We start from the raw sequence: 15,428 nt of genomic DNA on the forward strand, positions 1-15,428 counted from the left end.
AGACTTCTTCACTTATAATAATGCAGAGTTACTCAACAAGTTATTCCAAACTGGAACAGACTACATCTATTGCCAGTTTCAGCATTACTACATGTGCTACTATCAAACAGCCCACCCTAGCAAAGTTTCTGTCAACTCTGAAGACGAAGTCTGCCAGAAGGATGAATCAAGTTTTACTTTTTCATCTTCCCATTTTCATCTCAACCAATTTTACAGTCAACGTGCAAGTATCTTGAACTATAAGCCCCGCCAAGAAGCCTTTAAGAGTCAGCAGTGATGCCCAAGGGAACTCAAGACGGTTCCAAGGGAGCTATTACAAGGTTTAGTCTTCAAGTTGTTTCAAGTGCGCTTTGTACACAGGGGTCATCGTCTTATGGGGAGAGAGAACAGTAAGTGCTATTAAAATCATGTTGCTTAGCCACCATTAACCACAGTTAGAAACTGTATGTGAGGTTACACAATGAACTTAGCAGCCAAATTGAAAGCTTTATTCCACCATCAGAAGCTGACCTGTACAGTTATTTGTATTACAAAGTACTGAACTCAAACTTTTGTGTGATCATTTTCTTAATGGAGAAGTTACAGTATCATCTAACCTCTGATTGCTCAGTGAGACAGATAAGTTCAGTGCTGAATCATGGCCGTTATGTTGTGGAACTGTACCCATGAGGAACTGATTGAGGTTACTCGAAACAAATTTCACACACAGTCCTTGTAGTCAAGACAGGAGCCTCTGACCCCATTAGATGGGTCTGGATTCACACACGGCTCTCAATCCTTTCAAGCCTTTTTTTCAAACTGGATTACAGGTTCAGCTGGCCAAACTCTCTTTTGAGTCTCCCAATCCATGTTTAAGGCACTGGCTATAAATTCGCAAGGGCTCAAGTGAAAATGTGGAAAATGGTTTATTGCTTATCCATCCTCAAATGCATTACTGACTGGGCACTGCCACCAAATTTGTTTGCCTGCTAGTCAAAGGTACACTTGCTTAACCAGTGTGGTCACTGCTGCCACTGTTCCACAAGGGTGACTGAATGATTTGCACTGATCTTGGTGGGCTGCTGTCCTTCAAGTGTCCAGTGGTCTTCCTCCTCAAACTGATGAAGAAACCACAGAAAAAAGAAAGGTTCTGGGAATATGCAACAGGGTCAGTCAGCCCCTGTAAAGAAGCAAAAGGCAATGACATTTCTGATGTGTACCTGCCATTAGGTTGACAGAACGATGAATACCCTAAATGTCATAACCTGGTGTCTCTCTTACAGATCGACCATTTCAGACAAAGAGGGGGAATCTTTTCTCTCTGAGGGTTATCAGATTTTGAAATTCTCTTCCATAGAGAACAGTGGGGGCTGGATCATTAAACATATTCAAGGTCGTGTTAGATACATTTCTGATCGACGAAGGGGATCCAGAGCTATGGGGGCAGGCTGGAAAGTGGAGTGAAGGCCACAATCAGATCAGCCATGACCTTACTGAGTGGTAGAGCAGGGTCCAGGGACTGAATGGCCTACTTCTGCTCCTATTTTTTTTATGATCTTATGACCTGCTAACACTTTGTTGTTAATTATAGATTTCTGGCATTTGCTGTTTTATTAACTTCGATCTGAAACTGTGACACACCTGAAAATGCGATCGTGATGCTGGAAGCGGACAGCGCCGAGGGCACAGTCAACAGCCATCAGGGTCATCTCAGCCTGCACTAGTTGCTTCAGGCAGGCTATGGGAACATACGCTTAAAAGATATCGACAAACGCAGATGAACAGATTTCACAGACACACACAACTTCCCGGAAGTGAGCATGCTGGTAGATAAAGCCAGGAAAAAGGCCAATTAATTTTGGGGATTTATAAACAGGGGCTTAGCGAACAAGAAGGACGAATGATACATTCATGCAAAACATTGGTTGTGCCGGTTACAACACTGCGCGCGTTTTGAGTACCTCACTATGGAAAGAACTTGAAAACAATAGCTAACGTTCAACTTAGTGGGAAAATATATATTTATAAGGAGAGAAGAGATGCTGAGGCTATCTCACTAAAGCACAAAAAGCTAAAAAGAAATTGAAGAGATTTTCTTAAATGATGAGTGTTTCGAGAGAGTGAATAGGAACAGATTATTTTCTCGTGGTTGAGAAGCTGGTAACGCGAGTTCATTAATTTTAAATTGCCAGTAAAGGAGGAGAAAGATTAGAAGTAATCTCTTTACATAAAGGATTACTTGGATGTGGAAAATGTTTTGCTTTAAGTGGTCAAAGCAGCAACCACTACTTCAGTGGTCCATTGCTCCACGAAAGAGAAACGTATATATAAATATTTGAGACGCAAAGGTGCAGGGCAACAGTACAAACATGGAGCAGTGGGATTATTCATTTTACTAAATGTCACCACAGGTGCAATATGCCAAATGGCCTCATGTGCAGTGAACTGTTATGACTCTTTCCTCAATTAAAAGAGATGGCGGGGTGGGGGGGGGGTCTGTGGTTTTATTTTGCATTCTCCTCAAAAGACAGAACACTTCACCATTGGAATCAATCAACTCGAGGCCCAAATGCCTGTTCTTTTTGCTCCTCCCTTAGCTTCTTGGCAGTATTTTAACCATCCAAAGTCAAAACTCAGAATAAAGTTAAGTTTACTGGCCACGGTCTGCTGAAATAAATTCTTCCTGCAGCTGAATTTTAAATTGTTCATGGCACCTGTTGATGCTATATAAAATGCAAATCAAACCAAAAACGAACTGGAATGTGTCATTCAGCCTCTTGATCCTGTTCCATTAAAATTGCTTGTATGGGCACTGCATTACCATAAGTCAAGAGAGATACAACCCTTCTACTCACATCATGAATCTACATACAGGTGCTACTGTGAGGAGAAGGAAGGGGAAAATTAGGGACCACATGTATATCTATGTATGAACAGGGGACAGCAAGGCAATAGCTCATGATACAGGATGTTAAGCTCTTTCTATTTCGCTTTCAACGCCACCCATCTCATTGGAAATTCCCATTGGTAAAACATTAAGGACAACTGGTACAATGTAAAAATGCTGCTTCGCTGCATCTCAATTTATAACCCAGATTGTAGGTAACACAAAGTTTCACAAAATTAAATGGTGGGGCAGTAATTTGCCATCAGAGAGCATTACATTAAAACGTGAACAAAGTTTCTGTTAATACAATGCTCAAAATAGGCTTGGAGGCAGAAGGCGGTGCACAGTTTTTTCATGAAACGATTAACATGTTTTGAAAACATGCAGCTGGGAGAAAGAAAAAGGCAACTAAATTTAAACGCTTACCTGGGCATACATACTGCTGACCTGACTTTCACACAGAAGATGTGTGCATCTATTAGTCAGGGTGGGGTCTACGATTCCACCATGGGCTTGGATAATCTGGATAATAACATACAAAGACACTTTAAAAAAAAAACATTTTCACACCACCTGAATTTTTACTGCATCTATAAACATGAGACTTTCCAACAGTTGTATTATTCCATCTAGTTTCACTAAACCTGCATCCTCCCAAACATTTTCACTTGTAAATAAATTCATCAATTTCATTTGGCGAGGCGAGGCGAGGCCTTGGTTTAGCGTCTCGTCTGGGAGGTACCACCAAATTGCAGCACTCCCTCGGTACTGCACCGCGAGTGTCAACCTGGATTGAATGCTCAAGTCCCTGGAGTGAGACGAGAACCCACACCCTTCTGATCCAAGAGCGAGTGCTAGCAAACGAGCATTTAAATAGGTTTTCAAATTATTTTTTCATGGGATGTGGGTGTCGCTGGCTAGGCCAGCATTTGTTGCCCCTCTCAAATTGCCTTCGAGAAGGTGGTGGTGAGCTGCCTTCTTGAACCGCTGCAGACAGACAATGTAGTGTAGGTACACCTACAGTGCTGTTAGGGATGGTGTTTAAATGTGCCACAGCTCAGAGATCAATCGAGGACTCTGCTGGCTAAGATCAGCTTGTCCAGTACCCATAAAAGAATTGAACCCGATTCGCTTTTGGTTCTGTTTGGTTCAATCTTACACCGTGAACAAGAGATGAGAAATGGAGGCAATGTGACCAAACGTTGCAGATTGGTTCAGAATTTCTTGTTTTAAAAAGGCTCAGATTTCCACCTAGCATTCCCACAAATGAGTCTAAGACTTTTGCCTTCACGATCCTAGCTGGAAGAACATTCCACGGGTCACCGTGGCTCAGCTGGTAGCACTCTCGCTTAGGACAGAAGGGTGTGGGTTCACAGCACACTCTAAGGGTTTGTGCATATAATCCAGGTTGACAGTACCAAGGGAGTACTGCACTGCTGGAGGTGCCACTTTCCAGACGAGATGCTAAGCTAAGGCCTCGCCTGCCTTTTCAAGTAGACATAAAATACCCCATGACACTATTTTGAAGAGCAGGGGAGTTATTCCGCCCCTTCCTCCTCCCATGCAACATTTAATCACCAACTAACACTACAAAGAGATTACCTGGTCATTACCACATTAATGATTGGGGGATCTGCTAAATACACTTCAGATAAAATTTACTTATCATTTCACACTTCTCTGCAATAAGTTTCATCTGCCATTTGTCCACAATTTCCAACAGCTTGTAAGCCCTCGAAGTTGATCACTTTCCTCCTCACAGTTCAATTTGGTGTCACCTGCGAATTTTGAAATTGCTCCCTGCACATTTAAGTCTAGGTCAAGAAAAGCATTTTCAATCCCTTCCCCCATCCCCTCCCAACACTCATGTACTTAGTTAGCTTTCCTGGAAGGACGTCTATACTATTTACTTGAACTACTCCACGCAGTAACAAGTTTGAAATCCTAACCACTCTCTGTGGAAAGATGTTTCTTCCGAACGCTCATGATTCATGGATGGTCCTATTGTACTTATATGTCCCCTCATTCTGGACTCCCCCACATCGAATGAAATCCATTTCACAGTTCTGGTTATCCACAGCAGAGCTGCTCATCGTCAATACGTTCTGGAACCTAGCATCATTACCTTTTTCCAAGTCGCCAGCAGCTGTTTGTCCGACATTTGCTCCGGGTAGTCCGCGATTGCAAAAACACAGCCCAATAAAAATGATTCTTCTGGGACTGGAAAAGAAAACATGAGGGAAATTGAGCAATTTAAAACTGCAATTATACCATAAGTCCCTACGACATAGATGTATTGAAATGCTCAGAAACATTACTGAATAGAATGCCTAAAAATATTCCAGTGGAATCGTAGTTTATTCCTGCGTGAATAATCTTGCTATTCAGTCTCTTAATCTGATCTTTATAATGATCTGAGTCAGAAAATAATCCAACTCACTTCCGTAGATGTTACTCATACAAACTTACATTTATATAGTGCCTTTAAAATAAAACAACCCAAGGCGCTTCCGTAGAAATGTCAAAAAGCAAAATTTGACACAAAGCCAAATAGAGACATTAGAGGAGACGATCAAAAGCTTAGTCAAAGAGGTGGGTTTTAAGGAGCACCTTTGAGGAGGGGAGAGGGATAAAAGATGCAGAGAGATTTAGATAGGGAATTCTACACCTTAGGGTCTTGGCACAGCCTTCAATAGTGGAGTGATTAAAATTGTGGATGTTCAAGGCCAGAATTAAAGGTACAGATATTTAAGAGGGCTCAAACATACAAATTAGGAGGAGTGGGCCACTCAGCTCCTCAAGCCTGCTCTGCCATTCAGTAAGATCATTGATGATCTGATTGTAACCTCCCACCTACCCCGATACCTTTCACCCACTTATCAAGGGTCTATCCACCTCTGCCTTAAAAATAGTCAAAGACTCTGCTTCCAACGCCTTTTGAGGAAGTGTGTTGTAAAGGCTCTCAACTCTGAGAAAAAACTTCTCATCTGTCTTAAATGGGCGACCCTTTATTTTTAAACAGTGACCCCTAGTTCAACATTCTCCCAAAAGATGAAATATCCTCTCCACATCCAACTTACCGAGGCCCCTCAGGATCTTATATGTTTCAAGGGTTGTGGGGCTGAAGGCCATGAGATGCAGGAGCAGAAGTAGGCCATTTGACCCAGCGAGTCTGCTCTGCCATTCAGTGAGATCATGGCTGATCTGATAATCCTCAACTCCACTTTCCTGCCTTTTCCCCATAGCCCTCGGTTGCCTTACTGATTAAAAATCTGTCTATCTCAGCCTTGAATGTACTTAACCACCCAGCCTCTACAGCCTTCTGCAGTAAAGAATTCCACAGATTGACTACCCTCAGAGAAGTAATTCCTCCTAATCTCTGTTTTAAACAGGTGACCCCTTACTCTGAGATTATGCCCTCTGGTCCTGGACTCTCCCACAAGGGGGAACAACCTCTCAGCATCTATCCTGTCAAGCTCTCTAAGAATCTTATATGTTTCAATAAGATTGCCTCTCATTCTTCTAAACTCCCACCTAGTGAACCTTCTCTGGACTGCCCCCAATGCCAGTATATCTTTCCTTAGATAAGGGGACCAAAACTGTTCACAGTATTCTAGGTGTGGTCTAACTAGTGCCTTGTATACTTTTAGCAAGACTTCCCCATTTTTATACTCCATTCTCTTCTAAATAAAGACCAACATTCCATTTGCCTTCCCTATTACCTGAAGGAGATTTCAGAGATAGGGAGGGACAAGGCATTGGAGAAATTTAAAAACAAGGATGAGAATTTTAAAAATCAAGGCATTAATTAACCAGCAGCTAATTTAGCAAGCATGGGGTGATGGGTGAATGGGACTTGGTGCAGGAAGTAGAGTATGGGACATTAGCCAGGAGTGCGTTAGGTCAGTTTCGTCTAGAGATCACCAAAGCATGGAGAAGGGTTTCAGCAGGAGATGGGCTGAGGCAGAAGCAGAGTTGGGGCAAGTTATGGAATGGGAGTAGGCTGTTAGCCACGATGAGGATGTGCAGCTGGAGGCTCAACTCAAGATCAACTACAACATAAGGTTGCTGGATCATCGTCAGACAGTTACCGGGGAGAAGGATGGAGTTGGTGACCAGGGTATGGAGTTGATGGAGGGGGGCCAGAGACAATGGCTTCGGTCATCTCAATATTTAGGTTCATTATTGGATGGGACTTCAGTACAAATAATAAATGAATCAAATTCACTGACAAAGCAAGAAAGATCCAAGCAACTCCACACTATGTTATCAGGTCTTTGGGTCAATATAGATAGAGGTTAGAGCATGGGGTGACTGGCAGTGAATGAATGTAAGCTCACTGAAAAAACTGTTGTCTTTAAATCAGCTCCATGTTAGAAATGCTAGTATGGGAATCAAAACAACCAATTATCCCACAACATGTTTATAAATATATATCAATATTAGACAAGGAAACTTCCTTTGCTAGATTTGCACACATTTGGCAGTCTTCAGCCAATTATAGTTGTGACTGTGCTGAAACCCATAGTGCTGCATGAGTAAACCATTCTCCCCTGTGAACAAATGTTTAAATTGTCACAGAGATAAAAGCAAAAAACTGCGGATGCTGGAAATCTAAAACAAAAACAGAAACAGAAATACCTGGAAAAACTCAGCAGAACTGTTCTTTTGAAGGGTCATGAGGACTCGAAATGTCAACTGTGCTCTCCTCCGCCGATGCTGCCAGACCTGCTGAGTTTTTCCAGCTATTTCTGTTTCTGTTTTTGTTTTAAATTGTCACTGCCTCAGGGTGTGACTGACACCACTGGTGCCATCTTATCATGGCTTATTGTTTAGAAATTCCTGCCTATTAACATGTCCTAGCCACCTGCAATGTCACATTGAATGCAAAGTGGTCAGTGTATACTGCTCACTGTAATGGGTCATAATGCTTACTGTTTAACACAAGGGCATTTATTTCCTTACAAACGCAGCCCAGGATTCAGTATTTTATTGTTTCTGAAAAAAGCAAGAGATTTTCAAATCACAGACCAAGGGCAAAACAAAAGCTTAGCTCCAGTTATTATTTTCACCACACAGAATGTATTGCACAAGAACAAACCATTCAGCGTAAGTGGTCCATTATTATGCCACGCACAAGCCTCCTCTCAACCCTTTGTCCGACTTACAAAAGCAGATTCAGTCATTCCCAATGTTGCACCATCTTTTACTGCAATTGCCAACATCATATCTGCCAGCGCTCCAAAATAAATGAAAACATTCAGCCTTGCACACTTCTCAAGTCATAACCAACAACAAGGGTTAATTAAAAAAAAACAAGGATGAATATAGGGAGGCCAGAGTTTGACAGGAAAAGAATTGGTGCACTGAAGTGGTGCTGTTTAATTTGCATCTGCACTTGCTCCCATGTCAGAGTGTGCTGCCACTTGACCTGCCCCTGGAAGGCCTTTGGCAAGAAGCATCTTTCTCTCGCCCTTTCATCCTCAGATTAACACATATCCTTTAAAATTAATTGAGGGGTTGTGCAAGGTGCACTATAGTAAGAAGCTGACTGAAAAAGATTGCTCAATTAATCAGGGAGCCATAAGTAATAGTCAATATGTTTAGACATGTAGTGACTAGAGCTACTGTAGATTAACTTCACAGCATCATTTTATTCAAGAACATCCTGTGTCCAAATGCTGAACCCAAGGGAATTAAACTCAAAGTGCCTGCCGAGGAAAATAAAGTTAAAATAAATAAGTTAATCATCATTTAATTCCCACTTAAGTGATGATTAAGTGTACTTGCACAACTGCTGATATTTTAGTGGGAAGTATAATAAATTCTTGCTAAATCAGGATATCAGACCTCTCCCAAACTCTGTTCCCTAGCTTCAGATTCCATCCCTCTTCCTGAAAACTGTCTTGAGAATATGTCAGTCTGTCCTCAACGTGTCATTACTTGACCCTGAAATGAGCTTTTGATCCAATATTCACACCATCACTAAGGTTGTCCACCACTGTAACGTTGTCAAGAGTTCACCCCATCTCAACTCTTTTATTGCCAAAACCCTCATTTACACTTTTGCTACCTCTGGACTTGACTATTCCAATAGACTCCTGGCTGGTCTCCCACATTCTACCCTGCATAAACTTGGGATCATCCAAAACCCTGCTGCCCATGTCTGAACTCACAGCAAGTCCCGTTTACCCATTGCTCCTGTGCTCGCTGACCTACACTGGCTCCCAGTCAAGCAACGTCTTGATCTGAAACCCATTCAGTTTTCAAATCCCTCCACAGCATCACCCCTCCCTATATCTGCAGCCCCAAAACTCAAGATATTGGAGTTCCTCTAATTCAGGCTCCCTGCGCATCCCAATTTTAAGCGCGACACCATTAGTGGCTGTTGCTTCAGTTGTCTACGGCTTAAGCTTTGGAATTCCTTCCCTGCACTTCTCTGCCTTTTTACCTTGCTTTTCGTCTTTAGTAATTTCCTTGAAACCTATGTCCTCGGCCAAGGCTTTGGTCATTTGATCCAATATCTCCTTATGTGGCTCAATATCGTGTTTTGTATTAGAGTATTCCTGTGAAGCTCCTGGGGTGACATTTTATTACGTTAAAGATGCCATATAAGTTGTAGTTGTATACAATCAAACAATTCTCTGGTGCCAAATGTGTGACTCATGTAGGACATTTAAATTGCATCAAACGAGTTCTGAGCACAAAATGCACTTGCACACTTCCTTTAATGTAGCACTTCACAACGGGGCAGTGGAACAAAAGGAACAATACCAATGAGGAATTGAATGAAACATGATGGAGTTTTTAAGAGACAAGCTTTGCGGGGGCTTTCCACGGTCAGGGGAGGGGATGTAGTTAAGACTGAAAAGTTTTAGGGAAAGAATTCCAGAGAGACAGGCGTAGGAAGCTGGCTGTGGTCTTTTGTGGGAGGATGTGAGAACTAAGAAACACACATTTTAAGAAAAACGGTGTATGGGAGAGCTGGAATTCAGACAGGTGGGTAAGGAAGTTTGAGGCAAAGCCATGGAGCATTTAGAAAACGATGTGCTTCAACGGCCTGGGGGTGAAGCAGTAAACTGAGCAGGACGCAGAGCATGCAAGGGGTTCTATGCTCATCTCTGGTGGGGTTTTCCATTGAGAAAAAAATCCATTTACGCCCAGTAGGTTGATGAATACAAATATGCAAGATGGTAACAGAGCTAGGAGGCTTCAAAAAACTTGCACCACATTGCCACCTACTGTTTAAGGCTTTCAACTTCACTGCGACAGATGAAATAGCAAAACTGAGTAGGAAGCTTTGACATAATTTATAATGGTAACGGTCGAGAGGAAAGTGACCAGATCTAACGTTTACATTAAAGTAGTATGTGCTTGATGTAAAATTTTAATGACGTACATTGATGAGCTTTGAAATATATGGGGAGATTACAACGTTCGTCACATAATAACTTCCCATGAAGTGTTTCTTCTTCAATCACTTACTTTCGAGGCCTGGATCATGTCCAAAGATTTGCAGTTGCTGTTGTGGAACAGGATGCTGCTGCTGCTGTTGTTGTTGCTGCTGATGTTGCTGGTGCTGCTGCTGCAGCTGCTGTAGATGATGCTGTTGCTGGAAGTGCTGCTGTTGCAACCTCTGAAGATGCTGCTGCTGTAACTGCTGCTGTAAGTGATGGTGCTGCTGTTGTTGGGAGAACGTATGCTGCTGCTGTTGCTGCTGCTGGAATGGATGCTGGTGAAGTTGAGGATGGTGTTGTTGCTGCTGCTGCTGTTGCTGCTGTAGCTGCAGTTGCATTAGATGCTGCTGCTGGAGCTGCAGCAGTTGGTGCTGTTGCGACTGCTGCTGCAATAGCTGTTGCGCTTCAGGGGTTAACTGCTTAACCTGCGTGAAAAGAACGGCCCCGGGATGCCGGAGTTCTGGTCCCTGCTGGTTCTGATTGGCTGCTTCCAGATTTTTGGTCGGAGCTGAAAGGGACTGCAAGATCTGGAAAAAAAGTCCAAGAAACAGAACTGTAACAGTGGGTCCACAAAGTGAAATGACTAATAAAGCAAAGGACTGAAATATAGTTGAGAAACATAGGGCAAGATTTTTTACCGACCCAAGTTTGAGGCTATTGCATTATCTGGGCACAGTGACGACAAGAATGGAAAATTGGAGTGTGCAATCCTAACAGAGCCCGGTTGCTTTGCTGTCTGTTCATTTCAATGGACAAAGAGGTGGGGGAGCTCTATACCACCCCCATGCACACAGGTGCAATACACCTTTCAGTTCCAATGCATAGCATTAGATGCACCTTTCACTTACCGTCGGCTGAAGGTACTTGCGATAAATGCAAAACTACATGAGCAGCAAAACTCTTGAGTCTCATGCTACCAAAATCTTGCTCAAGCTATGCTTTAAAATGTCAGAAGCCCAAGTGGCCTCAAGCTCTAATTAATATCATTGGTCTGGAATGTAGTGCCTGAAAATGCAGTAGCAGCAGATCTAATAGTAACTCCTATATCGGAATTGGATAGACAGTTAAAAAGGAACAACATTTGCAGGGCTGTGGAAAAAGAGCAGGGAAGTGAGACTAACTGAACAGCTCCTGCGAAGAGATAACAGGCACAATGGGCTGAACAGCCTCCTTTGCTTTCTGATTCTATGATCGAATGGCAAATGCCTACACTAGTCACAATTTTTTTTCTACTGTAATTGGTGAGTTAGAGGGAGAGGCTCTGATCACGGGAAGGATTTTGGCCTACAATAGATTCCAAAATTTTTTATCCTGGCAGTTATCCAGTAAATGGTGCCGTCCAATTTCACCAACAAAGAGGGAGAATAAGTTGCCATCCTGGTGAAGAAAAGTGGCTGCTGTCTCCTCCCCCCACAAACAAAGCATTTATTGTCCCTGCATGCTAACTTCTTGTACAAAAGGTATCCAGGTCCCTCTGTACCACAGCATTCTGCAGTCTCGCTCCATTTAAATAATCTTCTGCTATTCTATTCTTCCTGCCAAATGGACATGTTCACATTGTCCCACATTACGCGCCTTCTGGCAAATTTTTGCCTCCTCACTGAACTTATCTGTATCCCTTTTGCAGACTGTGCCCTCCTCACAACACGCTTTCCCATCTTCGCATCATCAGCTAATTTGGCCACAATATGGTTCCTTTATCCAAGTCATTAATATAGATTGCAAATAGTTGAGGCCCCACCATTGATCCCTGTGGCACGTCACTAGATAGTTTGCCAACCTGAAAATGACCCACTTACCCCAACTCTGCTTCTTGTTAGTTATCCAATCCTCCACCCTTGCTAAGAAATTAACCCCATCACCATAACTTTTGATCTTGTGCAGTAAACTTTTCTGTGGCAACTCATCAAATACCCTTTTTGAAACCCAAATACACTTCCCCTTTATCCACCCTGCTTGTTACATCCTCAAAAGAATTCTAAAAAAAATCATCAAACATGATTTCCCTTTCACAAAACCACGTTGACTCTGCTTGTTTGTACTATGATTTTCTAATTGTCCTACTACTGCCTCCTTAATAGTGGATTCCAGCATCTTCCCAATGATAGATTTTAGGCTAACTGGCCTAGTTTCTTGCTTTCTGTCTCCTCTCTTTCTTGAAGAGGTCTTACATTTGGTGCTTTCCATTATGCTGGGATCTTTTCAGAATCTAGGAAATTTTGGATGACTGCAACCAATGCACCCACAATCTCTGCAGCTATTTCTTTTAAGACTCTAGGGTGTGAACACTTGGGTCCAGAGGACTTGTCCCACCAGTTCTCCAGTATTTTATACTCCACTGATGGTTATGGTTTTAAGTTCCTCCCTCTCTTATGCCCCTTGATTTCCTTCTTCTATTATTGGCATGTTTTTTGTGTCATCTACCATGAGGACAGATACAAAATAAGTGTTCACAGTCTCCATCATTCCCTTGTTTCCCGTTATTAATTCTCCAGTCTCGCCCTCTTAAGGAACCAACACTCACTTTTGCTGCTACTCTTCTTTTTTATACTTATAGAAGCTTTTATTTCCTGTTTTTATATTTCTTGCTAGTTCACTCTCATCATCATTTCCCACTCATTTTTTAGTCACCCTTTGCTGGTTTCTAAAGTTTTCCCAGTCTTCTGACTGACCACTAACCTTCATAGAATTGTACATTTTTTCTTTCAATTTAATACATCTCTAACTTCCTTAGTTAGCCATGGATGGTGCATCTTTCTTGCAGTCTTTCTTCCTCAATGGAATAAATCTTTGTTGAGAATTATATAATTCCATAAATATCTGTCACTGCTTCTCTGCTGTCTTACCTTTCAGCCTATTTTCCCACTCCACTGTCACCAATTCTGCCTTCATACCTTCGCAATTGCCTGTAAGTTTAATACACCAGTTTCAGACCCACATTTCTCACCCTCAAACTGAATGTGAAATTCTAGGTTATGACCACTCTTGCCCAGATAATAGTTTACTATGAGGGCATTAATTAATCCTGCATTTTTACTTATTACCAGGTCTAAAACTGCCTGACCCCTGGTTGGCTCCAGAACATATTGTTCTAAGAAACTTTCTCAATTACACTTTGAACTGATCCTCAAGGACCTTTGTCAATTTAATTCATCCAATATGATTAAAATCATTCATGATGATTGCAGATAAAGCAGTGGGAGTGTGGAAAGAGAGACACCAAAAAGCAGCAGAGTTCAGAAAGGGGGGGAGAAGTCTGAGAGCGCCCATAAAGTAGGAGTTTGGAGAGAGGACCCATAAAGCAGCATGTGCTTAACTGGGAGAAACTGAGTGAAAATAGCAAGTTGATTGGCTGGTAAGCACTTGGTGTAAGGTGGCTTAGCACAACAGAGTTAAAGTAGATCTATCAATAAAAAGAACGAAAACTTTAAACCATCATAAATAAAAAATAAAATAATTACCTAAAACACATACCTGTGCAACTAAGAAACTTTTCTTCGATTATTTTTCAGTAAACAAATTAAGTTAAATAAATAACATAAGTAACAATGGCAGGGCAGGTGTTACGTTGCAGCTGTGGAATGTGGGAAGTTTTGGAAGCCAAGGAGATTCAAGACAAACAAGTCTGCAGAAAGTGTAAGCAGCTAGAGAAATTCCGGATCAGGATTATTGATCTGGAAGCTGAGTTGCAGAAACTGAGCAACATAAGGGAGGGGGTGAAATACCTGGACACTGTTTTTGTTTAGAACATAAAAATTCAGACATGCTCAGTGTGGACAGCACTGAGTGTACAACTTCAAAGGAGTGTGGGAGTTCAGTGAACTGAGGGAGTTCAATGAAGATGGGGAGGGAGGTGTTCCTTTGCTTTTTCTAACTCTTTCACTCTGTAGGAACTGGTTCTTGCTCTGCTAAATGGGAAGGAGCCTGCTGTCTGCTGAGTATGTGATAAGTGATCAAGGTCTATTCTATTCTTAAGGTTAAAAATACGACAGGAACATGTGATAAGATTAATAAATATATAAAAGAAAATAAATAATTGAATGAAATAATTAAGTAATTAAAGCATATAAGCATGGCAGGGCAGGGGGTATGACACGGCTGCTGCACGTAGGAGCTCCTTGATACCAGGACAAGCACGTCTGCAGTAAGCGTCTGTGGCTTGAGGAGCTTCGGCTCAAGAGTCATTGAGCTGGAGGCTGAGCTGCAGAAACTGTGACACATCGGGGAGGGGGAAAGTTACCTGAACACCTTGTACCAGGAGGTAGTCATACCCGTTCGGATAGGATCTTCTGATTTGTAAGGTAGTCAGGGGCAGGAGGGTTGACTGTAGAATAGGCAGGTAAGGAGGCCCAGGCAGCAAGAGTGGCAGTCTCTGCAATTGTCCAACAGGTCTGAGGTTCTTTCAGTTTGCTTGGATAAGAGTAGGGCCTGCAGGGTGGATGGGCTGGCTGACAATGGCACTGTTGTACAGGAAGCCATTCAAGTGGGGGGAGCACAAAGGAATATAGCAGGACAGTAAAGTGAGGGGGATTGACACTGTTCTCTGTAACAAGGACAGAGTCCAAATGGCTGTGTTGCCTGCCTAGTACCAGGGTTCAGGACTTGCTCAGGGCTGGAGAGGAACTTGAAGTGGGAGGGGGAGGATCCAGTTGCTGTGGGGTTTTTTCTCATGTGGAGAGTGAGGGAAGTTCATTTTAAAAAGAGCGAGGAGAGCAGGGGAGTTCATTTTTTTTTTAAAAAGTGTGTGGAGAGCAGCTGATTGGTGAGTAGGAATGGTGAATATTTCTAGTCTTTAAAGTAAAACTAAGGTGTTTGGTTGTGTGTTTGGGTCTCTAGTCTTTATTTTCTCTTTCCTAAAAATAGCTCAAGTATCAGGTTGATACTGGTGTAAAAATTAGTTACAATAAATTGTAAAGAGCAGGGGGTTCTTCAAGTGTGAAGAGCAGGGATACTAGAGTAATTAATTAATTAAAATACGGTAGCGATGGCAGGACGGGTGATGTGTTGCTACTGCAGCATGTGGGAGCTGCTGGACACCAAGGTGACCCAGGGTGAACACATCTGTAGTAAGTGTTTGCAGCTGGAGGAACTTCGGATCCGAGTTA

At 42.3% G+C, this 15,428-nt stretch overlaps 1 protein-coding gene across 2 annotated transcripts in view; it reads right to left on the minus strand.

The window, feature by feature from the left end:
* The window catches only part of paxip1 (PAX interacting (with transcription-activation domain) protein 1), a 118,308-nt gene that overhangs the window by 51,252 nt on the left and 51,628 nt on the right, over positions 1 to 15,428 (minus strand). For both annotated transcript variants that reach the window (XM_078537060.1, XM_078537057.1), the window contains exons 7-9: positions 10,352 to 10,850; positions 4,992 to 5,086; positions 3,293 to 3,388 (exon numbers count right to left, since the gene is read on the minus strand). In XM_078537060.1, the coding sequence (XP_078393186.1) occupies positions 3,293 to 3,388; positions 4,992 to 5,086; positions 10,352 to 10,850 (690 nt within the window). The remainder of the gene's footprint in view (positions 1 to 3,292; positions 3,389 to 4,991; positions 5,087 to 10,351; positions 10,851 to 15,428) is intronic.

Source organism: Cetorhinus maximus, chromosome 3 (assembly GCF_964194155.1).
Source record: "Cetorhinus maximus chromosome 3, sCetMax3.hap1.1, whole genome shotgun sequence".
NCBI lineage: Eukaryota > Metazoa > Chordata > Chondrichthyes > Lamniformes > Cetorhinidae > Cetorhinus > Cetorhinus maximus.